General features: G+C 36.8%; 1 protein-coding gene across 1 annotated transcript in view; it reads left to right on the top strand.

Moving 5' to 3' along the window:
- The window catches only part of LOC142336214 (uncharacterized), a 352380-nt gene extending 329461 nt beyond the window's left edge, over positions 1–22919 (top strand). The window contains exons 16-17 of the mRNA XM_075384882.1: positions 20043–20242; positions 22376–22919. Coding sequence (XP_075240997.1) covers positions 20043–20242; positions 22376–22750 — 575 coding nt within the window. The 3' untranslated portion in view covers positions 22751–22919. The remainder of the gene's footprint in view (positions 1–20042; positions 20243–22375) is intronic.
- Positions 22920–27006: the final 4087 nt, after the last annotated feature.

Below are 27006 nucleotides of genomic sequence, written 5' to 3'. Positions count from 1 at the left end.
AGCGATCAAACTCAAATCTGGATATTATCTTTAGCGCATGCTCTGCATTTCGTGCAATTGTTATTTTATTTCTGCGTCTTTTGGATTCACAGTTTTTACCATAAACTGCATTATTCATCAGTTTATAAAAGTTCTCTTCAAACTTGTTTGACGCAACTTGCCGCTTTTCACTATTTAGTGTAATGTATGGCGATAGCCAGTTTTCTTGTCCAAATTGAAGCACTCTGTGAACCTTTCTGATTACCAAGCCGAGTTGGACATAGAGTTTCAGCAGTTTGTAGTGGACCACATATCTCTCTTTATCAAAGAACGTTTGCAGGAGTTTCTGTACTTTGGAAGATGGGAGATTGTACTGTTCTTTCAATTCGATCTGGTAATCGCTCAACCACTTGTCTTCAACCACGTCTTTTGTGGGCGCCAACGGAAAATCGCGGAGCTCATCATGAAGACTCGGCGGGTAAGAGAGATCGACCTCTACAAAGTATCCAATGCTAGCGTCATCGGCGGTGTCCAAAATCTCTTGAATTTGAATCTCTGTGTTGAACGTAAAGTCGGCGAGCGGTAGTTTCTCTAATTGCATTACGCCGCCATAAAGGTTATTAGCGTCGACACAGAAACCAAAACAGGATTCCTCCGTGCTGTCGTGGTTGGGAATATAGGAGTTATTTGCAGTGAAGCGCCGACTTTCAAAGACAGATGTGACTCCACCGCGAATTGCGGGTTCAATCATGTGCAAGTGTTCACGCTCAGTCAGTAACTCGACATTGGCTTTGCAGATTCTAAGTGATGCTTCCTTAGCCATATTGGGTAGGGTGAAGAAGTGCATACAGTCCAGTTTATACGTATCGAAACTCAACTGTCGATGGAATTCGCAAACACATGCGAGTAGTGCACAGTCGAGCTTCAAGTATGAGTCATGATAATCCTGCAGTGTTCCACATTCCAGAATTTCCCACATCCTGTGTGCATGTTGTAAATTAGTCTCCGTTACCTTCACTGCCCCTCCGTCCAGAGTGTTACCCCACTTGCTCAGTGGTGGGAGACTGGTGTCACTGAACTTGGACCGACCAGTCACATAAGAGTAAGGGTAGTAGCCTTTCTGTTTAAGTAGCTGAAGGTTAGCATCAGATAATGTAGAAAACATTGCCCTCATTATTTCGAAGCGGTCATCGGGTAAAATTTCAACAAGTTTCTCAACAAAAATTATATTTCAATAAAATTTCAACAAGAACTGTTCATCATCTTGAAGGAGTCTATGAACCGAAGATATTCGTAAACTTTCACTGTTTTTCCTTTTCCGTTACGAAAGTGTCAATAAGCACACCAAATGTCATTGATATGTATTTTTCGTCGGTGGTTGGTATGACGCTAATGGTTGTGGTTGGCTCGCAGTTGTTCAGTGCCAAGCAAATGTGATGTAAGTCATAATTTTGAATATTATGACCCACAACAGGGGTGAAATTGATATTTCGTCTCAAACGATTGCATTTCTCATGTGCCCATCCCAAGAATTTACCACTGTATTGGCAATGGTCCAAGTCAATTGTGTTCTATGGATCTTCCGTTTCTGAAAACGATTTTTCACAAATCCAACAGTGCGTAGCGTTAGATTTTCCCAAGTTTCGTCTATCGTCTTTGAAGAAAGAGTGCTTCCTTTTCTGCTGATAAATATCTCTGGCTAGTTTGTGAAGCATTTTGACAAAATTTGTCATGCAAGCAGGAGAACTGTCTACATGATGAAAGATTGGCTTTGATGAGTGGTGATCTATCACTGTTAGTGCAAAGCCACACGGTTCATGTATCTCCTTGACCTGTGTAAAGGCTTTATCACTGGGTCCCTTGCAAGTAGACACGGGTCGTAAGAAAGACTCGAAGTCAAAATAGATAACAGGGACAAACCATGTAGCAGCCAAGTTCGTGAACTTGTATGAGTTGTTCTCACTTGAAGGCATATGAATGACAGCAGGTGCATTTTTGCAACAGTTACTGAGATGTAGGTTGTAACTTTCAAGTCCTTCTCGACAAATCCAAAAGCAGTTTCGACAAATGTTGTAAGAGAATCTATAATCAAGTTCTCGCACGTAGCAAACAACCTTCACAAGGTTTGTAATGAGGACGTAGTGATGACGGTCACAGTCGTACAGCAAAAGTAAATCCACTACAAAATCTGAACTATATGACGAAATTTTCAGAGGGAAAAACTGGCCGTTATCGTATCCAAACACGTTTACCTGAACGTTGTTAAGTGTTTCAAATTGAGGAATGTCTGCAAAGCCCATGGGCATAGTAAAATCGCCCAGAGGTTGATGAAGTCCTGGTTGATTGTATGTAGTTGGTGAAGTTTTGTCGGTTTGATAGTTTCGATCATTTCTATCTAGATTTATTTGATGATACATGTGATAAGCCGACACAAAGCAATACCTGAAGCAATCTCGGTCTTCGTGGTTCCTAACGTTGAGCAATCCTCTACAGTTGGCAATTTTTGATGGCAACGCGATGTATGATGAACCATGAATTGGTCTGTAACGTGCGAATTTGACGTCAACTTTGAGAACTTTTTCGAGTGTCCAACCACTTCCCAATGAGTTGAATGTTGCCAATACACTCATCATCTTCACCATTTGCCATTACGCTTCATCCGACAGTCCGTTTGCGTAGACAGGAGTCATCAGAGAGTTTGCGTATATTTCAATACGATCATCTTCTGGTATATCTGGCTCATCATACAGAACTTTGATAAGCCGCAATTTTGCACATAGTTGAACTTTTTGAGGACCCTGGGTCAACTGCTCACTTATTAGAGTGTCTATTTTGAGTTTTTGTATCCGCATGAAGTTTTCGAGATCATTGGATTCTTCGGTCTCTGTTGAGTCAAACGATCTCAGCACTCCATTGAATGCACTTTCCAACGGAGTGTCTCGAGGCTGAAATTGTTCACCTAGGACGGGTAAGTGATGAACGGAAGTCATATGCTGTACGTAAAGATGGCAATCGTTGAATCTGAGTAGGCAGCTTTGACAGCAATTGGTGAATCGTTGGTGTGCAGTTTTCATGTGGTCTTCGAGCAAAGAAATCTTCCGACAAGTAAACTCACATAATGAGCATTGGTATACGGGTAAAACAATCGCATCAGGATGGAATTTATGCTCATGCCTGGAGCGATTTCCTTTTGTACTCAGAATAGAATCACAATAACGACACTGGAAACCCATTTTTGAATTGTCTAACTTTAGTAAGAAAGAATTGTTAAACTCGAGTACGAACAGTAGAAACGAATGAACAAGAAATGGCTTCTCGGGTTTACAGTATTAGAGACTACAGTACTGCAGAGGCGCCAAATTCGAAGTTTTGAAATGCTGTTTTCTGATTGGTCGGTTTTGGCGCATACATTTATTTCGAAATTTTGTTACCTTTGAGAGAAAAAAGATGTGTTTTCAACTCTCCATTGGAATCGTATGCCAAAATGTACCACCACAAGGAACCCTACCGAGTATTGCTGATCATCGTTTGCGTCAAAAAACTTTTTTTGAGAACCTGGAAAAACATGCTAATTTTCAAAATTGTAATAAAATGCGCTATTTTATGCATTTTCAATTACGGATGGTTCGAGTTGTCCTACGTTCTTAAGCGTGATGAGCAAAAATGCTCCCCGTGCCGAAAAACATAGGACCCATTTAAAAAAATTGCTCAAAAATAAACAGAAAAAAAGCTTGTTTTTCTGTCAATCAAGTCATTAATTAACAATTACATGACAATTACATCAATTACATGACAATTACATTACATAAACATGTGTCTTTTTTTCGGAGGCTTTTTTTGATGGCAGCTGTTATGAGATAAATTTACACTGAGGGCCCAATAAGTCCAAAAATGTAAAGAAAACCAATCTAACATCTTTCCTTAGGGTACTTCATATGCTAATTAATGCCAGATGTTAATATGACATTAATTGCCAGATGTTTCGAAAATCGGTGAAGGAGCCGTTTTTTGATGATGATGCTTATGAGCAAAAATGTCGGGCATCAAGCAGTGAGTACGAAACCGTTGCAAAAATTTGAATTTTTTAGTAATTTGTAATTAGGTTAATTAACCATTAATAAGTCGCTAATTAGGGGCTAATTATCTCCATAACGGATGAGTAAAATTTGACGAGTGTGATGAGATGTTTTGTACTTTAGAGTATGCTGAGTCCTACTGAACAATCAGTTTCCTCCCAAGTTTTTTTTGGAACCCTCTTTTTTGGGGTCAAAGGTCAGAGGTCATGTGTTAAAAAAATTCTTTTTTTTTCTGTTTTTTTCGTTTTTTTTAACTGACATGCTCTTTTTTTTCCAATTGATCCCCAAGTAACAAATGAGAGTGGATTCTAGTGTAAGCTGAAGAGGGCATCTACTGAATTAAGTGTCAAAATTTGACGTTTGAAATGCATTTTTTCGAAAAATTTTCTTTTCATGGCACACGGTTCATGTGTCTCCTTGACCTGTGTAAAGGCTTTATCACTGGGTCCCTTGCAAGTAGACACGGGTCGTAAGAAAGACTCGAAGTCAAAATAGATAACAAGAGGGACAAACCATGTAGCAGCCAAGTTCGTGAACTTGTATGAGTTGTTCTCACTTGAAGGCATATGAATGACAGCAGGTGCATTTTTGCAACAGTTACTGATATGTAGGTTGTAACTTTCAAGTCCTTCTCGACAAATTCAAAAGCAGTTTCGACAAATGTTGTAAGAGAATCTATAATCAAGTTCTCGCACGTAGCAAACAACCTTCACAAGGTTTGTAATGAGGACGTAGTGATGACGGTCACAGTCGTACAGCAAAGTAAATCCACTACAAAATCTGAACTATATGACGAAATTTTCAGAGGGAAAAACTGGCCGTTATCGTATCCAAACACGTTTACCTGAACCTTGTTAAGTGCTTCAAATTGAGGAATGTCTGCAAAGCCCATGGGCATAGTAAAATCGCCCAGAGGTTGATGAAGTCCTGGTTGATTGTATGTGGTTGGTGAAGTTTCGCCGGTTTGATAGTTTCGATCAATTCTATCTAGATTTATTTGATGATACATGTGATAAGCCGCCACAAAGCAATATCTGAAGCAATCTCGATCTTGCTTGGTTCCTAACTTTGAGCAATCCTCTACAGTTGGCAATTTTTGATGGCAACGCGATGTATGATGAACCATGAATTGGTCTGTAACGTGCGAATTTGACGTCAACTTTGATAACTTTTTCGAGTGTCCAACCACTTCCCAATGAGTTGAATGTTGCCAATACACTCATCATCTTCTCCACCATTTGCCATTACGCTTCATCCGACAGTCCGTTTGCGTAGACAGGAGTCATCAGAGAGTTTGCGTATATTTCAATACGATCATCTTCTGGTATATCTGGCTCATCATACAGAACTTTGATAAGCCGCAATTTTGCACATAGTTGAACTTTTTGAGGACCCTGGGTCAACTGCTCACTTATTAGAGTGTCTATTTTGAGTTTTTGTATCCGCATGAAGTTTTCGAGATCATTGGATTCTTCGGTCTCTGTTGACTCGAACGATCTCAGCACTCCATTGAATGCACTTTCCAACGGAGTGTCTCGAGGCTGAAATTGTTCACCTAGGACGGGTAAGTGTTGAACGGAAGTCATATGCTGTACGTAAAGATGGCAATCGTTGAATCCGAGTAGGCAGCTTTGACAGCAATTGGTGAATCGTTGGTGTGCAGTTTTCATGTGATCTTCGAGCAAAGAAATCTTCCGACAAGTAAACTCACATAATGAGCATTGGTATACGGGTCAGCCAATCGCATCAGGATGGAATTTATGCTCATGCCTGGAGCGATTTCCTTTTGTACTCAGAATAGAATCACAATAACGACACTGGAAACCCATTTTTGAATTGTCCAACTTTAGTAAGAAAGAATTGTTAAACTCGAGTACGAACAGTAGAAACGAATGAACAAGAAATGGTTTCTCGGGTTTACAGTATTAGAGACTACAGTACTGCAGAGGCGCCAAATTCGAAGTTTTGAAATGCTGTTTTCTGATTGGTCGGTTTTGGCGCATACATTTATTTCGAAATTTTGTTACCTTTTAGAGAAAAAAGATGTGTTTTCAACTCTCCATTGCAATCGTATGCCAAAATGTACCACCACAAGGAACCCTACCGAGTATTGCTGATCATCGTTTGCGTCAAAAAACTTTTTTTGAGAACCTGGAAAAACATGCTATTTTTCAAAATTGTAATAAAATGCGCTATTTTATGCATTTTCAATTACGGATGGTTCGAGTTGTCCTACGTTCTTAAGTGTGATGAGCAAAAATGCTTCCCGTGCCGAAAATCATAAGACCCATATAAAAAAATTGCTCAAAAATAAACAGAAAAAAAGCTTGTTTTTCTGTCAATCAAGTCATTAATTAACAATTACATGACAATTACATGACATGAACATGTGTCTTTTTTCTGAGGCCTTTTTTGATGACAGCTGTTATGAGATAAATTTACACTGAGGGTCCAATAAGTCCAAAAATGTAAAGAAAACGAATCTAACATCTTTCCTTAGGGTACTTCATATGCTAATTAATGCCAGATGTTAATGTGACATTAATTGCCAGATGTTTCGAAAATCGGTGAAGGAGCCGTTTTTTGATGATGATGCTTATGAGCAAAAATGTCGGGCATCAAGCAGTGAGTACGAAACCGTTGCAATAATTTGATTTTTTTTTCAGCAATTAGTAATTAGGTTAATTAACCATTAATTAGTCGCTAATTAGGGGCTAATTATCTCCATAACGGATGAGTAAAATTTGACAAGTGTGATGAGATATTTTGTACTTTAGAGTATGCTGAGTCCTACTGAACAATCAGTTTCCTCCCAAGTATTTTTTGGAACCCTCTTTTTTGGGATTAGAGGTCATGTGTTAAAAAAATTCTTTTTTTTGAGTTTTTTTCGTTTTTTTTAACTAACATGCTTTTTTTTCAATTGATCCCCAAGTAACAAATGAGAGTGGATTCTAGTGTAAGCTGAAAAGGGCATCTACTGAATTAAATGTCAAAATTTGACGTCTGAAATGCATTTTTTCGAAAAATTTTCTTTGATTATTTTTTTAGTTTTTGATCATTTCTGCTTATGAATTGAATTTGGAATTCAATCCATGCTACAGCTGTTGCATGGAGTTAGCATGTCATTAGCGTTAATACCGCATACTCTCACATATGGTTTTATCTCTAAACTTTATGTTTAATTTATATAATATTAACAAAAATTTTGCAGATTTGGAAGTAGTTCTGGATATATTGAAAAATCTCACCACGTCATTGTAGTTGTAATAATTGAGTGTTTGTTAGGAAACGAATGTTTACGTCATAATGAAAATCTTTTCTGAACATGTTCGAACTTGATCAGTAGCAAAGTTTTAATTTCTTTGACTCAGTAGATTTAAAGCTATAAAACAGATATAAAAAGTTAAATTCAGCTTTTAAAAAGTTGAAATCACACATTCTTGAAACAAAATCAAGTTAGCATCTCACTATATAAAAGAGTTTTGTGGTGATCCATTAAGTTTAATTTTCAAGTTAATCAAATAAGTCCATTAAAGTATTCTCAGGTAGCCGTTTCTTTGGTGCATTGCAAATCTTTGGCGTGTCTGTAACACCAAAAACACGTGCTGGTTCTGGTGTTTGAAATTGTGTAGCTGACAGTAACGTTGTATCAAACTGGTTGTCATTGAACAGAGCCGTAGAATTGTTCTTGTGAATTCCTGCAAAGAGAGATGGACTAGATGTCGGTGTCAAACTAGGACTCGGATCAACTGCTGGTGTTACTGGCAAGCTGGCTGAATCCAAATGCGATTGATTTTCTGGGGAGCAAGGTGATGACTTTATGCCCCACATGTCAGCTAAGTTTTCGCAAGCCTGATAAGCCCCTAGCTGGTTTTCAAACAGAGGCACACAGTCGCAATCGTAACGAAACAAAATTCGTTTAACGTCGTCAGGTAATGACTCCATGTCAAGATGTTGAAATGTTGGCAAAGTTTTTGGAGGTAAATGTCCCCCTGATGTAATAAGACTGCATTCTGCTGGTTCTGTCTTCTCTGGTAAAGAAGCAATTGCGTTAATGAAAAGCTTAGGTATCAAACTGTGCTGGTAAGTTTGCCAAACATCGCCTTGTCTCTTCTGTTGAATAAGCACAACAAAGTTTTCGAACACTTTCTGATAAACCAATGTTCGCTCCAAGGAAATTACAGATTCAGCAAGTATTTGAACGGACATAATTTTTGTACAAATTTTGACAAAGAAATTAAAACCAATTTGATAGAAGACTGTTGGTAGGTGTTTGTCTGTTAACGAACTGTTGAAAGAAAGCAAAGTGCACTGAACGCAAGGTTTAAAGAAAATGAATAACTATATTTAAAGTTATATTGCACAACGTGTAATTCAACAAATTATATCTGGGGTCAAATATGGTTTTAATTTTGGTAGTGTATGTGCTCTGATATATGCTCTAAATTTTGTTATTATACATGGGTCGATACACTTCATAGAGTGTACTAACTCAGTTCTTATCTAGAGCGTATTTTATTATTAGCATTTCATTGTACGCTGGTGCATGTTTATTCTTATAAGAATTTCCTTACTGATGTAGGTTCACTTGTGCTTCTAATTATATCACACACCCAGGGTCACATCTGTTCCAAGTTATAAACATATGGTCCGCATATAATTCCAATAAACAGTGTACACTGCACTGCTGGTCCAAATACACACCTAGGGTCACATCTGTTCCAGGTTATAAACATGTGGTCCGCATATAATTCCAATAAACAGTGTACACTGCTCTGCTTGTCCAAATACCCACCCAGGGTGGGTCACATTTGTGTTCTCAAAACATATGGTACGCATATAATTCCAATAAAAGGTGTACAGTGCACTGCTGGATCCAAGTACACACCTAGGTTCACCTAGGTTTTTTGTCTTATCTAAGGTCACAGCTGAAATTAATTATGCAATATTTGAACAACAGACAGACTCAAGTACGCAATAGGCGTACTTGAGCCTGTATTCACAAATCATTTGGATTTAATTAGGCAGTTTGACGACACTTGTTTAAACCCAACTTGCCGCCCCATTGAGTTGAAGTTTTACACATTATAACACTTGAAAGCAATAAAACAAGTTGCACACTATGCCTTTCACGTCCACTAAAGACACAGAGTTTGGAGATTGTTATTTCGATATTTCCAAAACTGATAAGCGCTTAATCAGAGCAACGCTGAAAACCTATGAAAGGACAGGGACATATGTATTTCTGAAATTGTTCAAAAAAGCAACAGACGATTACGAGTTTGAACAGAGAATTTCTCTAACTCTTGGAGAGTTTGGAAATTTGGTCAGCTCAGCTAGCAAAATACAGACTTCAGTGACTGATCAGCTGTCAACAACAAAACCACCACTAGCGAAGAAACCAAAAATTCAAAAAGAAGTTGTCAACAACGATGGTTGAGGCGATGTTTGAGCGTTCTCCAAATTACTTTAAACAATTTCAGAAACAGTTCAATTTCTCATTCTTATAGAAAAACCCAGCTTTTCTATTGGAAATTTTTATGCAGTGTGTGCACATTTTGATTCCGAATTTTGCAATTTAGTAAACAACCATTATCACGTTCTGATTGATACAACTACTTTTGAAAACGAAATAGTGAAACGATATCAGAGCTTTCCTGTGCCTTGTGTTTATACAGCTTTCAAATTCTTGTTTTGGACTGCACCAAACTTGGAGACTGATGGAGACGTTTTTACAAAGCTCAAATTGGCAATCGAATTCAACGGTTCGGGAGAAAAAACCGATTCACAGTCAGTGCGTAAACTACTGACAGCTTTTGCTAACCACAACAATTTATCGAAAAGCAGCTCTGCAAAACAAACAAATGTCAATCTCAAACCGAGTGCCAAGATGCCAGTAGTTGCTCAAAAAACTATCTACAATGCCCGGCCTCCATCGAAACAAGTTCAAACTGATTTTGTTAATAGTGAAACTTTACGAAGAGTTGAAACAATTTTGTATGGTCCTCATTCTGGCGCTTTTTGTCAAATTATGGATATTTTTATGAGTGGATATGGAAAATTGAATATTGATTCTGATTTATTGAGTTTTCGCTCTGTGTATGAAGAAAAAGTAAAGTTTTGAAAAAAAAATAAATTTCTCAAGTTAGTAAGGTTAGAACATCATATGAAAAGCGAAACTAATCAATTCATTATCGCTAATATTTACAAGTTTTTGAGCATTGAAAACAAAATGAGCAATATAAATACAAAAAAGTGCACAAAGTTTAGAGTTTGCTCTTTGAATTGGTTGATTCTCCAAGAGTTGATAGATGTTGTGGTTGCTGCCAACGGAAACGATTCTTTGATATAGGTGTTTGTACGATGAAATGGGCTGACCAAGGGGATCGGTAAACAAAGGTTGATTGTTTTTTCTGCATAATAGTAACCAGTGGCTGCCAATTTTTTCAGCAGTTGCTGCATTAACAATAAGGAAGCTGTTTCTGTTCATTTTTTCCGGAAAGTTGTTGGCCGCAAACACACCATGGAATTTATATTTAAGTTTTGCAACCTTGGATTAAACCATTAATATCATCTTCATCCATCATTAATTTGTCAGAATGTGATTCTTTGATACTCTTCTTGCACTATCAACAAATATTGTGCTAGCTTTTTCGCAAATGAATATTTCTATATTGTTCGGTAAGGCCGCAGAAAATTTCAACTCAATAGAAATTGACGAATTTGTAAGCTCAGGATGAATAAAATCGTGGGATGCTTGTTGGGTGCTGATCAAATCAAAAACCATTATGAAATGGTTTGGGTAATCTGTCAAACTTATTCCATGACCATTGTCGATGTAAGCTAAATCCGATATTGTGTTAAAGTAAAGACGTTTGTCATCACTTGTTGATATCGGACTGCCTGCCACAGGTAAACCGCTTCGATAAGTATAAATCTGCTCAAGGTCGAATTTGCGGAAATTAAATGGATTTTGTCTGTTGTTACCAAGAAACGCTTCGTTAGTGTTCAGACAATTTGCTAGTCTACGAATCGGTTCTCTGGCAAAAATATCTTCTTGTTTCCAACTGTGGAGACCCGTTGACGCCAGAAACGTTTTTGTTAGAGTCTCCAGGTAGGGATACGAAGCTGGACTTGTTAATAAAGTTTTTTCAATAGCCGATACAACATCATCGTTCAATGTCATCTTGCGCACATACAAATTAGCTTCGACAATTTTTACTTTGTAGCGCTTGGCAGCATCGTCAGACATTATAACAAAATCATCTATTGACCGTCTAAATGCAATGCGAAGTGTCACACCACTTAGCAAATGTATTTCACAGGTGAAAAAGTCGACTGCAACTTTACCGTAGAATGTGCACTCAGCTGATTGCCTCACTATGGCTTTCCTTCTGTTCACTTCTCCAGTTGACAGCGCGCCTGGAGTTTCTTCGTAGGAGTAACCCTGACATGCCAGCCAGGTGTTTTTTGCATCTTTGTTATGTGAAAATTCTGTTTCAATAAAACTTTTATGAGCATAGTTTCCGTTAGCGTTTGAAATTTTTAGTCCATTAGCAGACACTGTACGGTGAGAGAAGAGTGAATGTAACACATTATTGCAAAAATAGGGAGCATCTGTCTTCGTAACATCTGCTGCTGCTCCTGCGTCATATCTCAAATCAGCGTCTGATGACTGGACAATTTTACATTTTACTTCAAGAAAATTTTCTGTAAGTCAATAAAATTATTTCGGTCACCGGCGACTTCAAATTCTAACATGGGTCCATTTGGACTGTAAACTGGGCCCAACTTTTGACAAAAACTACCATCGAAAGTTACTAAAAGAGAAGGTTTTTCGAATAAATCCAAAGAACTGTGAGTTGCTTCTGATGGTAACAAATTAGCGATCATCGTTCAATCTGGCAAAAAAATCTGACGACTTCTTTTTGGAGCTCTGTGCGTTGAAATGGTTTTTTTTGCGTTTGTTGATCGCTTTCTGTGGCTTGACTCGACTTGACTTCCTCCGACGTGAAGTATTTCGTCGAGATCCCCCTGTCTGTTTTTTAAGTTTTTGCGATTGTATTTTTAAACGCCTGTTTAGGAGATTTTTTGCTTCCGACTACATCCAAAATCTCTGGAACACTTTGTTTCAAAGGCTCTTTCCCGATACGCTTCGCTGTAGGCAAAATGAAACGACGTGCTAAAGGCAGCGCAACACGTCCAATGCCTGCAGCTAGGGCTCCAAAACCACTTCCTCTTTGACGATGATGTCCAGAGAAGTGAGGCAAAGACGTTGCTTGATTCGCATAAGAATCCATTTTAGGAGGAAAATTTTTTGAATTGTAGTGTTAGAATAACTTTTCCAGTTCCCGAAAAGGGAACTAATTGTCCTGTTTCCGTTCTCAGTTCACTGGAAATCGATTGAATTGTGTTGGTTAGGAGCTTCTTATAGTCTAAATTTGTAAAAACTATCCGATGAGTTGGTTCAAGCTCACAAACACTACCGTTTTTCAGACGTTGTTTTGAATCAATGACTCGCAAAAGAGGAGCCTTAGTGTCACCAACGTATTTATACTCAATTATGTTAGTGTAGATGAAAATTAGATGCTTTCCAGCACAAAGATCAGCTGGGAACTCCCCATAATAAGCTTTCGTATCATCACTTTTCATAAACCTGTTCGCATTGGGAATCATTTTGTACCCAATATGTATTCCATTACCGTCAGGAATACCCTTAAATCCAATAATGCTCGGAATTTCCTCGCTGGGAAATGTAATTCCCTCATACTTGCCAAATAAAATTTCATATTTTCCAGAGCTCTTCAACTCTCTGAAAGAAAAATGGGGCAGTCCAATTGTTCGCTTAATTGTAGCAAGAAGTTGTGCCACTGTATCAAAGGTTCCTGGCATAAAACTAAATTGTTGTCCACTATAAGGTCTAGAAATAACATTAGCTCCCGAAGACATCTTTTGGGAATCTTCATAGTCTTTTAAGTTGTACACAATTAGATTTCCGTTTACTATGTTTTCTATTTTTGTTGGGAATATGATTTCAATTAACGCCACTCTCCAATCACCTGCAAGTTGAATTTCGTCATTAAAAAAATTTCGAAATGATGCAAGTGTGTTTGAATCAAATATTTCCATTGAAGCGGATGAAACAACGTGAACTGTAAACTCGTCTTCAAACCGGTTGTTGGACATTTTCAACGAGAGGGAGCCTGACAAGTTGTAATTCTGGTTGATAAAATTTTCCTTGAATTGGTTCTTTGTCTGTGTCGACTAAGGAGTATGTTAGTGGGCTTAATGTCGGTATTCCCGTTATTTCAAAGACTTCGTCTGTGAACGATTGGTTGTAACTTTTCCTGAATGCTTTATCTTTTTTAACTATTCTCACAAAGTCTCCAATGTAAAACTTGGGCTTCTGATTTGAGCTTGTTTGGGCTGTCAATGAAACTAGTCGTGGCACATCTTTTTTTGTAACTGTTTTGGGAGCAATTTTATTTACTCGATTGACTCTTGAATTGATTGTTTTCACAAATTGGTCTAATTGGTCAATGTAGCTAGGTCCACTTTTCCTCGAGATACCGATGAATTATCTTTTTGAGAGATCTAATGTTCCTCTCTGCAAAAGCTGACTTTTTTCACTGAAAGTACTATATAACTGAATTCCGCGTTTGTTGCACAATTGTTTGAATTCTCCCATAAATTCTGTGCCATCCTCAACCCATACTTTTTCGGGCTGTTTGTTTTTGATCATCTTTTTGAATGCTTCTGTTGCGTACTTTGTTTTTAATGGTTCCACTCTTAAATATCTTGACAAACAATCAACCGCTACTAGGAGATACTTGATATTGCGGTTATACTTTGCTAATTTATCAACGTGTGCCAAATCTAGAGACCAAATTTTGTTAATGTCTTTTACAAAAACTTTAAGCCTAGGAAATTTTAATCGAATTGAACGGTACTTTGTGAAAGACGGCTTTGTCTCCAAATAGGACAGGACTTTGCCTATAGGGAGCTTGCTTTGAGTCTGTAGTCGTTTTATGCTTCCATACGAAGCTGGTCCGTTTAAATACAACTGATCCATTTTTTTACTTCAGGAAAAGAAAGACCACATCTTCTGACTGGTCTCTTCTTTGTCTGGCGTTTGGTCCGTTTCTTCTTTATATTTTTTTCGGGTTGGTTTTGAGCCAATGAGTCGTTCTCCAGTAGAGGCGAACTCTTGTTGACTGGGTTGTTCTCTACTTGGGAAAAATTCTTGTTCACTTTCAGAGGAGGCTTCAAAGATTTGCTTGGCATGTGTATTTGCAACAAGATGAGGTGAGATATTAAGAGCAAATAAAATTTTTGAGTATTTTTCAATGTCAATTTTTTTAGTTGGTTGCTGTAGATTGTACAAAAATGTTGAAGCTTTGATGCCCAGTGTTTCTTTATTAACGTGAAGAACGTCGTTCGACTCTATGGTGACTGTTTCAGATTGGTTAATCAAGTCAAGTATGATTTTTGATCTTTTGATTTGGTTTTTATTCATAATTTCTAGCTCTATCATTATGGAAGTGAAATCGTCGCTTTTTATTTGTTTTTTCACTACCGGTTCAATCTCGCTGTTTTCGCTCATGGGTTCTGTTTTCTCCTCTTCTGTTTCAATCATCTCTTTGTTTGCAGTCTCAACTGGTTCAAGTGCTTTTTCTGGTTTTTCCATTGAGTTGGACTGGTTTCTTTGCAAAAGAGACAGCTGTGCAGCTTTCTGTTTATAAAGGGGATTGTCCAAAACTTCTTTTTTTACCGGTTGATGTGAAGCAAGCATTCGTTTTGGAATTAAAATGAATTCTTCGGTGCGCATTATGATTTTGTCAAATATCGATAACAAGCGAAACCAACAATTTTGACCAAATCTGTTTCTCTAGCAAAAAACTGCCTCTTTTCTTTCAAACTTGTTTGTCTAGACAATAGCTTTCTGAATGATTTTTCATAACCTTCTACAACACTTTCTTATTGGGACATTACCATTGACAATGTTGAGCAAACATTCGCAAAGGAATTTAATGAATTTAATTGGAGCTCTCTCGATATTCTCTTTTAGTTTTATATCCGATATGTCTAGCAGCCGCCCCAGCATACAAACTTTCTCTCTCATCGCTCAAATTTGTGATAACGGCTTTAGCTGATGGCAGATAAAAAATTGATGGTCCTGGAGGAACAATATTTGAACAGTAGCGCAAGACGTCTGATGTTTTTGTATCCAAATCAATTTATAAATGACCAAACGGTTCTTTGGTTGCCAGCTCATAGCTTTCTTTTGAAAATTGTGCATTATTCAACTGTCGACCAATAAAACTAATCTGTTGTGTGTCACGGGGTGATTTGAACAATATGATATGTGTTGTGTTTAGATCAATTGTTCTGGACCATCTACTTTGCTGGAACAAATTGTGTTTAACATAAATTACACTGATGTTTCTATGTCGCCCTGCGGTTGCTAATTTGGAAAATTCTTTGTCATTAAAAATTTCTTCACATGAATCATCGAACACAAGAAGGCAGTTCTCTAACTCTGAAATGAGCTCAAAATTGGAGAATTTTTTAAAATGTATGTTCAGTTTCTTCTCTAACGATTGGAATTTTGGCTGATCATGCTGATAAAAATAATAAATTGTTTGAAACTCTGGGAAAAATGTGCCAACTAATAACATTTTGAAAATGAGCTCAGTTTTCCCGCAGCAAGACCGCCCGCAAACAGCCATGAACAACCGGTCAGTGGTAGAAATAATTTTATTCATAACTTTGGATTTGGAAGAGCGTATCCAACTGTACAAGAGAGAAGTGAAAACCAAAATGTGGATTCTTCACAGTCAAGACTGAAAGAAAAACAACTTGGTGAGAGATACAGTTATAAGAAAAATTATTATAATGATTTGTGTAAAGTATACAACCTCTGATCGAGGCAATCTCGAATTGCAAAACCTCCAAGATCGTCTTTCTTGGTGCTCGGCGTCAAAAGCCAAGTCAGTTATGCCTCCACCCGAATCTAATTGATCTTCGGCTTGACTCATTGTGAAATAAAACTGTTCAAAAAAATGAATTGCTTTCCAAGAATTTTTACAATTATTTAAGTACAAAAAATTCATAAGAAACATATCCAGAGTCGTCTCCGTCTCCTTGTTTGTAAGTGATTGTATAGTTTGCATTCATCGAATCTTGTTTATCTCTAAAAATAATTGGCTTTACATTGTTCTCTTTAATCAGCTGCTTGATGTCATCGGGAAGAGTCTCATCATCCAGAGACATCAGAACTGGTACTGCACGCTTGGGCGTTGGTAAAGGGGTTAGTTTCAACCTTTTCAATTTCTCTTGTGAAGACATGGTACAATTGAAAGTACTCCAGTAGAGAAAGATACTTTTTGAAAGCTTCTATTTCAGCACCAGCACACACAATCTGCTGTTTTCTCAAAACTGTTTGGCCTCTTGTGTCAATTTTTTCTTCCTTGATAAGAGTAACCGTTAACTGATTTTCAGTCTTTATGCAACTGTAAACTGTCAAATTTGGAGACAAATTTACTTGTAATAGAGACAGAGCTGGTTTCTCTAACCGACGATTCATTCGTCAGCCACTGGTAAAAGAGTTTTGCCTTCTTATTGGCACAATGCTTGCTTCTCTGTCGTTTTGTGCAACTCAATGCATGTAATTTACAAACAGGTGTCTCCCGATATAACTTCAAGTGTTCAATTTTTGGGCAGAACAAAGTTTCCAAGTTGATAACGTTCCTCTGTAACAGCTGTCGTAAAGTTTCCGTTTTTTCTAATCTTTTTGCGTAAAAATCAGAAAAGGGAAATCGAAGAACTATACTTTGAAAAATCTGTAGCAAATAATGATAAGGGTACTCTCCTGTCTCCCACGAGAGACCATGAAGGAATTTAGATACCCACAGGAAAGATGTTTGCTCACTCGAACAAAGTATGTTAAATGATTTTGGAGGTAAAAACGAAATTATATCGTTGTAATTTTCGGTAGATACCGCAAGTTCCTTTATTATAAATCCAGATTTTTTACTTCGAAAGCCTTCAAAATCAAGAACAACCGCTCTGGATTTCAACATTCCAGCAAATTGAATAAACTATTTTTGAAAGATTTTACGTATAAACAAAAAGCAATTCCAGTCACTTGACCAAGGTACTCATTTGTCACTGAACAAGGTAATACGTATGAATAGCCTGGACCCTTTTCACTATATTCATAAACAAAACCGGAAGCGTCGTGGAGTATGGCATGTAATCTCAAAATTTTTAAATTTTTGAAATATTTGTCTAACGAAGAATTATCAATACCAATCAAACCTCCGTACGGCCGCAACTTCAACGCAATATCCAAATCAAGATCCGGATCCAAATGCAGACAAGTGGCTAAAAAGTATAAAAATCGTTTACCGTATTGTGAATATTCTTTTTCGATTTCCTTGTAAATTTCGTGAATACTTTTCAAATCAAGCGTTGCTATAGTTGCCATTTGATCTATGCACATATTCTCCCAATAATGATCAATTGTTGCTAACAACTGACCAAAACCACTTAATCACAAGTCTAAATATCACATAATAAGCCCCTCCCCTCTATTAGGGTAATAAGACTACTTTTTACATGTAGCGTTAAATTCAAACGACCAGAAAGAACTAGCAAGAACGGCGGAATAGAACAATCCAAACGGCAATAAACAGCAGGCGGAAAGATTTTATCCCGCCTAGCCTATTCCCACTTAACCGCCACTACCTATTATCCTATGGTTAAGAGTCGAATGATAACCCCCCTTTCTTTACGTAGGTATTATATACTACTTGCATGAAATCTTTTTGACCTCTAGGCTATTTTCACTCTTCTCTCATTCTGCTCAAAGTGCTTTTAGACAGCAGTTGCACAGCAAAGCAATTCAAAATGAATAGAGTCAGTATCAAAAAACGAAATCAGAAATAGATACGGGATAAATCCATAGAGCCCAGTTTTAGATGCCCGTTTCTCGAACTTGGTTCTCATAAATCTTAGTTACCATCTCTAATGCTTATTGGTGTTGATACTAGCTCCTTATTGTCTCACTATGAAACAGGAGTATGTTCAACTAAAAAATGACATCAAAATAGTTCGCACTTAAAATTGTTTTTCTACAAAAATCATTTCACTATTTCTCTTCTTTCAATCCCAATCTTGGTTATGGGAATCAATGGCGGCTATTTGCCGGCAATCTGCCAGGTATGTTTTGTTACTGTAAAGTATTTTAGCTGCAATATTTTAACCGCCCCGCACAGATAGCGAGGGCTATTATTAGTCTTCTTAATAACCGCCGTCTGCTTCTCAACGGCTATTATTTATGCGCTCTCGTTTTTTAATTCGGTTTATCTTTTGATCACGTTTTTCGCTTTATATAAGTCACGATTTTCACGCTTGACCTCTGACTTACATCACTCACTATTTCTACTGTATGGATTTTAAGTTCTTTCAGGCATTGAATTACGCAATGTAGTGAATACTGCCCCCCCACTCACCCCTTCTAATGCTAGCATTCCTAAGCCCTGGCTGGCTACGACCGAAGTCAAACACTCGCCTGTCGTTTAAGAGCATGTTTTTAAATCTGTAAAATGTAAATTCAAAATTTTATAACCACAACAAAAGTTTGATTAAACATTTACATGCCCGACGTTAGTTGGTTATGTTCTTATCTTAGTTGTTCATCACGCAAATCTGGAGGCTATGTTAGTTATTTGCGATAAATACGAAATGACGCAAATAAAAAGCTTTGAAATATTCCTTTTTCAAAAGCCGCGTCAGCAATTCCAGTCGGCTATTTTTGAGCTCCTAATTTTTTACAATTCAATGAATTTGAATTGGGGCACTGTTTTTTTTTAAAATCTGTTCACACATTTTCATGATTTTTGAAGTCAAATTGGAGTAGTGATTTTGGTCCCGCCGAAACAGGAAATGGAGCGAAAATGCGATTGGTTTTGCGGCGTGAATTTTTTTGCTCTAATTTTAAAGTAGAGTGAGAAAACGGTGTTTGAACAAAAATTCGCTTTCTCGCTAGTGATTTTTTTTTGTTCACATGCAGCAATTTCACTTTGATTTTTACTGTTTTCTTTTAATTTTTTGGATCGGATTTTTTCTAAATGGTTTTCCCAATCCATTCAGAGTTCATTCTAGGGCTAGTTTTTTATTTGAACCAAATTTTCATTTCTCGTTTTTTGTTCACATGCGGCATTTTGACATTTATTTTCTGCTTTTTTTTATTTTTTGATCTAATTTCTTTGGAAATGGTTTTCCCAATTCATTCATAGTCCTCTTTAGGTCTAGTTTTTGTTTAGTCAATGAAAATTCTTTGAATTGTACGTCAGGATTTGTCCTGCTATGTTTTTTACTTCGTCTAACAGATTTTTGTTTCCGCTTACCCTGACTTTTTCAATGACTTCAGTGACTTCTACTTCTTTGCAGTTACAATTTGTGTGCATGACGCCATTTGTGCTTTTAGGTTGATTGCGTGACTCACCTCACTCACAAAAATGACTTCTGAACTCACTTATGGAACTTTAATTTATGAACATTTACTAGTTAAAGATCAATAGCGTGCATCTAAGTAGTGCCAAACTTATATGCCCTAATCCTTGAGTATTAGTCTTGAGTTTTTGATTTCGAAAATCAACTTTGAAAAAGCTCTTTTAGGGCTTTTTCCTTATAGACCGTATCAGAAAAATGACAGTACGTATCTAACCCAAAAAATCTATTGGTCTACTAAAGGACTTTTGGTCAATCTGTCTATCTTGTTTCTTTAGTTGTTTCAATTCATGGAAGGCCACAAGCATATATCGCGGCTATTTTCCGGCAATCTGCCGGCTATGTTTTCAATAGCGAAAAGCGATCATTTTGCGGTGTTTTCCTTTCTGAGAATGTCTTTGCAAGTCAGCACCTGAATTTTTCCAGCTCTGTTGAGCGAGCGCTTCAGACAACTTTGTTAAATATTTTCAGGGTTGAGTGAGAACTTGCCCGCTTCCTCGGAAGAGCTGCTGGTCTGTGACGGTATGAACGAGCGGAAGATCTTACAATATGGAAATGCTCTCTTGGACATCACTCGGAAGTATGCATGGGAGTTGATGGAGCTCACAGGTGGAGATCTGGAGGACCCGGGAGAGGGCGAAAATAATTTTGAGGGCGAGGAAGGATATCCTGTAGGTGTTTCGCTAAGAGTACCTAGAAATCATCCATAATAAGGAGTGGAACGGCTATTTAATTGCTCTCAAACGATGTTGTAGCATTTATATTAGTCCTGCGATCTTTTTATGTGATATTTCGCGTGACTGATATTTTATCCTACCCTGTTAACTTTGGGATAAACAGTTAAGGTCTGGAGGTCGTTAAGTGGCTGAGCAGCTCTCTTAGAGCCTTACGACTTAATTGTCTCTAAATACGCGAGTCGCTGAAACTGTTGAGGAAACGTCAATGCTGTGATTTTTTTTTAGACATTGGCCCCCCTCCCTACGAGATCCCCACTCCCATTCACCCCATAAGAAACGCACTAAAGCTAGCATTCCTAAGCCCCAGCTGGCTCGAACTGAAACCAATCATTTGTCGGTAGTTTGAGAGCAGTTCATAAGTCGGTAATGTTCGAAGTATTTACTTCTGAGTTCTGATCGTCGTATTTAATTGGTGTCGATCGAAGTATTTAATTGGTCACGGGCGAAGTTTACAGTTATTGTAAACGTGTTTAATAGCCACGCTCATTTTATCAGCCGGCCACTAAGCGATCTTATTTTTTAAAATCTAACGAATTTGTATTGTATTGGTGTTCTGTCTTTTTTTCACACCGTTTTCCAGGATTGAGCTTATGATTTTTTGTTAATTTGGTTATTTTAAAGGTCAGTCAAAGACTATATGGCTATAATGCTATGGAAAATGTCTTTTATTGCTATTTTTTAAAGTTTCTGTTTGTTGTTTGTGCCAACTTCATTACCAGAAACAAAGAATTTTTCGCTGAATGTTTGTTTTTCTGAAAATTTGTAATTTTTTAGTTTTCAATTTTATAAGAAAGGAAAAATTTTTAACGCTTGAAAATGAGTTAAGGAAATGCGTTAAATACAACAGACACAAAAATAATTTTGGCGATCTGGAACCTTTTCCAACTTTTAATTAGTTTTTGCTAGTTTTTCGCTTTTTTAAATAGTTTTTCATGTTTTCATTCCTTTTTTTTACCACGGAAACCGTTCTGAGGCTTAATGTTTGGACGATGAATAACTTTTATTGACCCAGATAAATTTTTGAAGATATATCACAAATTTCAGCAACTTTTTATTAATTTTTGCTAATGTCAGGAAGCTTTTTGTTCAAGTTTCTTTTTCGTTTAAGGGGGCAAGGAAACTCTTTTCAAATCAAAAACCATTGTAATGATTAGATGTTAGCATAACTGAACCTATTTTAAAAGTATTTTCCAAGTTTTTGCAAGCTTCTTAAATATTGAATTATTTTTTCTGTGTTTGGATCTGTTTCCTGTTGTAGCCTGAAGGTTTGTTGTAGCCTGAAGGTTTGTTGTAGCCTGAAGGTTTTCCATTTTGTAGTTTTTGGCGCGAATTTGTTAGTTTTGATGAATTTAGTGTCTTGAACGTAACTAAAGTGTTAATTAATTTCATAATTAAAAGAATTTTTTTGTTTTTGACTGCTATTTTCAACCTGTTTTTTAGTGAAAACTGTTAGTTATTCAGTACGTTAGTTATCTTGCTGTTGGTTTCGAACAGACTAAAGTATAGAGTGCATCAGTCGCAGAATTCAATAGATTATCTCGCGTTGAATAAATACTATTATGATGTTCTTGGTAGAAACTAACAACGCTTCATTAATTGTCTGCTATCGAATAGCTAGCTAGCTTCTATTAGTTGAGAGAAGTAAAAAAAATGAATCAAAAAGTGGGCTGTAGACGCGCTCATTTCCTACTAACTAGCCCGGTTATTAAGTCATTGTGCATTAGGTTATTAAAGTTCATTAAAGCGGTTGCTAGCTGACGTTAGTATTTTGCCTAATAATCTTCAGTTTAGAAGCTGAATTAAGTATAATTTTAGAATCTAACAGAATTTGCACACCAAATAAAAACACTTTGACACTTACAAAAATTCTGTCAACTTCTATCTCGTTTTCGTCTTCTGTTTCAACCCCAATGAGTGTCAAGCAGGTCAACGGCGGCTATTTGCCGGATGGTTGTGGTTAGAACACGCAAAACCATAGACTTAAGCATCAAGTGATTTGATGTACACTTATATTAGGTGATTGAAAACCGAAGTACTCATATACACCAAGTGACGTCATTGTTTTAGTACCAAGGTGACAATCCATACGCCTCAGTTCATGAAGAATCCAATTACTTCCCGCCTTCCTATTCATCCTCAACGGGTTCCAGATCAAAATATCGTGGAGGATGGCGCGGTAAATGGTCTAGAAGTCGAGGACTCAAACGGAGATCAACATCAGATTCTAAAAGTCCTGCTGCTAAAAAATCATCAGCTGGTCGAACTCTTCCGAAGTTGGTTTCGTCGTCGTCATCGGGGTTTTCAAAGGGGCATTCTTGGCTAGGATCTTCAAACAGTTCTACCCAGAGTTACAAGCATACGGCGCCCTCTATTAGTGGTCGAAGTACAAGTGCAATTGTATCACAAGTACCAAATAAAAGCAGCCGAGGAAAACTGTTTTAATCTCACTGCTGCGGTTAAATATATTATTTGTAAGTTGATATAAGGTTAAAATGTTTACATTTTGATTGAAGTGTGTGTAATTGATGAATTTTTGACTGAAATTATTGTTTTGTTTTCAATTTGATTTGATGCACTGTGGTTTGCAATTTAGATTATTTTTATGGCAAAATTTTTAATTCGAACGATTATATGGCAAAATACTTTTATGGCAAAATCTTGAACGATTTCCGATTGATCACATTTCCTTGGTTAAAGTTTATGGGCGAGACAATACCACAACTCAAGTTACTCAATTTCTATTTTTTGTGACAAAAATTCAGGACCATCGGGGAGAGCATTGCAATTGCATAAAATAAGATTGTGTTCGAGGAGTTAGAAAAATGAGCTAAGGATGTTACTTACTAAAATGACCTATCCAATCAGCTCATTGAGATCCTTGATACAACTGCACTGACCTGACCCCCAATGGTTCATATTCAAATGAAGCGACAAATAATCTTGTTAAAAGCCGCCTCAGCTTCTCAACCGGTTATATTGCGCTCCTAATTTTTGTTACAATTCAAAGAATTTGAATTGTATTGGGGCGCTGTCTTTTTACTACTCAAAGAGGAGTATTAGAGAAGTCCTTTTTTTAATCAATTTTATTGGATTGGATTTTGAAGCAGGAAAAACACGTGAAAAAATTGAGTGAGTTTGTTGCTGAACAACATGAAGAGTGGAGCGAAAAGAAAGTGGTTTTTGTTCATATCGCTGTTTTCAAGAGAGCGAAAAATAGGTGTGAAAAAAATTCTGTAAGCGAGCAAAATTTTTTGTTCACGTGCGGCATTTTAAAACAGTTTTTTTGGTTAAGAGGTTTTGTTATGATTTCGTTTTAATATTACACTAGTTTTGGTAGTGGTTTGAAGGTTTCTGGAAATTCATGAGTTTTATGCTAATTCGGAGGTTTTCATGTATTTTGCTGATTTTTGGGCTAATTGCGATTTTTTGACGATTATTTTGCTTTACTGCCTCAAATGGGTATTGAAAAGACCACTATGAGATTTTAGATAAAAAGTGGTTATGAAGCATTTTTTGTTGAGAAAATAGTACCAAAAATGACGAAAATTGAGACTATTTTTCGTAATTTTTTTGCATTTTGTTTACTCCGTTTTCAGACCAGTTTCTTAGCCTATTATAACTTGCCTATTTTTTGCGACTGGATACCCTATTGGCTGAAAGGACTCTTTCATTGGATGTATGTGGTTTTGTAATATTAAATTTATTAACTTTTCGTTTTTTAGTCCAGTAAGAGCTTATTTTTTCATGATTTTGCTTCCCGTATTTTAAAAAGTTCTCATAAGTGGTTTTAGTAGGTGCTAGTTGTTGATGAAATAATTTTGGCAGATATTTTTTTGGCAGTTATATTTTTTTAAAAATCTTTTCACACATTTTCATGATTTTTGAAGTCAAATTGGAGTAGTGATTTTGGTCACGCCGAAACAGGAAGTGGAGTGAAAAGGCCATTGGTTTTGCGGCGTAAAAGTTTTCGCTCTAATTTTAAAGTAGAGTGAGAAGACGATGTTGGAAGAAAAATTCGCTTTCTCGCTAGTTGTTTTTTTTTGTTCACATGCAGCAATTCCACTTTGATTTTTACTGATTTCTTTTAATTTTTTGGATCGGATTTTTTCTAAATGGTTTTCCCAATCCATTCAGAGTTCCTTCTAGGGCTAGTTTTTTTGTACCAAATTTTCATTTCTCGTTTTTTTGTTCACATGCGGCATTTTGACATTTATTTTCTGCTTTTTTTTATTTTTTGATCTAATTTCTTTGGAAATGGTTTTCCCAATTCATTCATAGTCCTCTTTAGGTCTAGTTTTTGTTTAGTCAATAAAAATTTTTGAATGAGGCAATTTCACTTAGATTTTTAATGTTTTTTCAATTTTTTGATCGGATTTTTTTAAAGTGGTTTTCCCAATCCATTCATAGTTCATTCTAGGCCTAGTTTTTTTTAGAATTAGATTGACATTTCTCGCTAGTGGTTTTTGTTCTCGCTAGCAACATTTTGACATTGATTTTATTTTTACAACTCGAAGAGGAGTATTGAGATTCTATAGGTCTTTTTTTTAGCAGAAAGCAGGTTTGTTCATGACTTGAATTTTAATTTCTTTCTGTTCGAGCATTTACCTTCGTTTTTGAGTGTTGACTTCTGTTTTCGAACATTGGACTTTAACAGTAGCTTCGTTTGTAATGTATAGTAATTAGGAACTGCTGGTAATGTTCAAGGTGAAGAGGTCTTTGAGATTTTTTGTTCCTATATAAGTCACCCCTAATTATCTAAACTACACCGCACAACCCCCCTTCCCCACCACCTAGCTAACCCTCCCCCCACCACCACCTATCTAACCCCCAACACCTACCTACCCCCCCAACTTACCCCACCCCTACCCACTCCCACCACCTATCTACCCACCCACCCCAAACTATCTACCCACCCACCCCACCTAGCTCCCCCACACCTAAAAATTTGTCGGCATTTTTAAAACAATTTAATGTGTTTTGTTGGGCTACTTTTGTTTTTTTTCTTGTCTATTTTGATGTTCTGATTTCGGTAAGGTTAAGTTAGAGATTATGATGCACGATGATTTGAATTGTTTCCGGTATTCTACCTGCTATGTTTTTTTGTTTTTTTAAGTGACTTTTTTAAAATCGTTTTCCCAATTCACTCATAGTCCGCTCTAGGTCTAATTTTTATAGTCAATTAAATTTCTTTGAATCGTACGTCAGGACGTGTCCTGCTATGTTTTTTTGCTTCGTCGAATAAAAATTTTTTGCTTTACCTTAGTTCACAGCTTGTTCAACATTGGGTGAAATCTTTTTGACTTCTCTAGGCTGGTTTCGCTTTTCTCTCATTCTGTTAAGTGTTTTTAGACTTTTAGACAGCAGTTACACAGCAAAGCAATTCCAAGCAAACAGAGTAAGCATCGAAAAACGAAATAAAAAATAGAAACGGTGTTAACCCATAAAGCCCAATTTTGGATGCTCGTTACTCGAACTTTACATGTAGATACCATCTGTTATGCTTATTGGTATTTATACTAGCCCCTGTGTGGTTTCACTACAAAACAGCAGTATGTTTCATAATGACATCGTTGTTCGCATTTTAGAATTGTTTGTACAAAATTTTTTTCTTTCAATCCCTATCTTGGTTATGGGAATGGGAAATCAGCGGAGGCTATTTTCCGGTAATCAGCAGGGCATGTTTTCTTTCTCTATGTGTTTATCTGTTTATAACTTTCGGGCACTTCGCACCTCGCTCTATGGCAGTTTTTGTCTTCATTCAGTGGTGCTCTTTCTCCGTTTCTTGTTCCGCTGTTGCTTTCCTTCTCTCTTGTTTCTCCTCTTTTTCTCTTCCTCTATCCAACTCTGTTTCCCACTCACTCCACTTCTCTGTATTGTAGCTGCGAAGCTCTATGTTCAGTGGAGCTGTATTTTGGTGCACTTGGTTTTCTGCTTCGCCGTCTGAAGCTCTTTTTTCGTTTTAATTTGTTCACAACGCAAAGCTGCAAAAGTAAACTTTTCCGAATTTTTTCTTGTTTTCACCAACGGCGTTTGCGCGCGTGACCTCATTTCTCACTCTCTCTAGCATAAGTTTGTGAGTCAATTGCGTGATTAGATTTTGATCGTATGTGACTTACCTAACTCAATAAAATGACGATTGCAGTTGAAAACCTAAGTTTAATTTGCAGGCTATGTTTATTCTTTCCTGGTTGATTTTTCTAATTTATACTTTAAAAAAAAACTTAAGTCAAATAAAACTATAAAAAACTAGATTTTTTTCGAAATGGTTTTCCTAATCTAGACAAGTTTTGGTTTAGTCAATGAAAATTTTTTTAATTGTAGGTCAGGACTTGTCCTGCTTTTTTTTACGTCGTCTGATGCTCTTTTTTTTGTATTAGTTCACAACGAAAAGCTGAAAAATGTCTAATTTCTTTAATGACATCTTGCTCTCACTAACTGTATACTCATGTGACGTCATTTCTTGCTCACTCTAGCAGAAGTGTTTGTGTCGTCTCTTGCGTGAATAGATTTTAAACATGTGACTTACCTCACTCAATAAATTGAGTTTGGCATTTTAAAGCTTAAGTTTTAATTAGTTTGAGGACTAGTTTCAGATCAAAGGAACTCATATGAGTGATAATTTTCCTAGTAAAAGTTTGTGGAATGAATTTTAACAAGTTTTGCTAATTTATCGCTGAGTTTTTTGTTACATTGCTATT

Source organism: Convolutriloba macropyga, chromosome 3 (assembly GCF_964194025.1).
Source record: "Convolutriloba macropyga chromosome 3, txConMacr16.3, whole genome shotgun sequence".
Taxonomy (NCBI): domain Eukaryota; kingdom Metazoa; phylum Xenacoelomorpha; order Acoela; family Convolutidae; genus Convolutriloba; species Convolutriloba macropyga.
The sequence above is the reverse complement of the archived record's forward strand: the minus strand, read 5'-3'. Positions and strand labels throughout refer to the sequence as shown.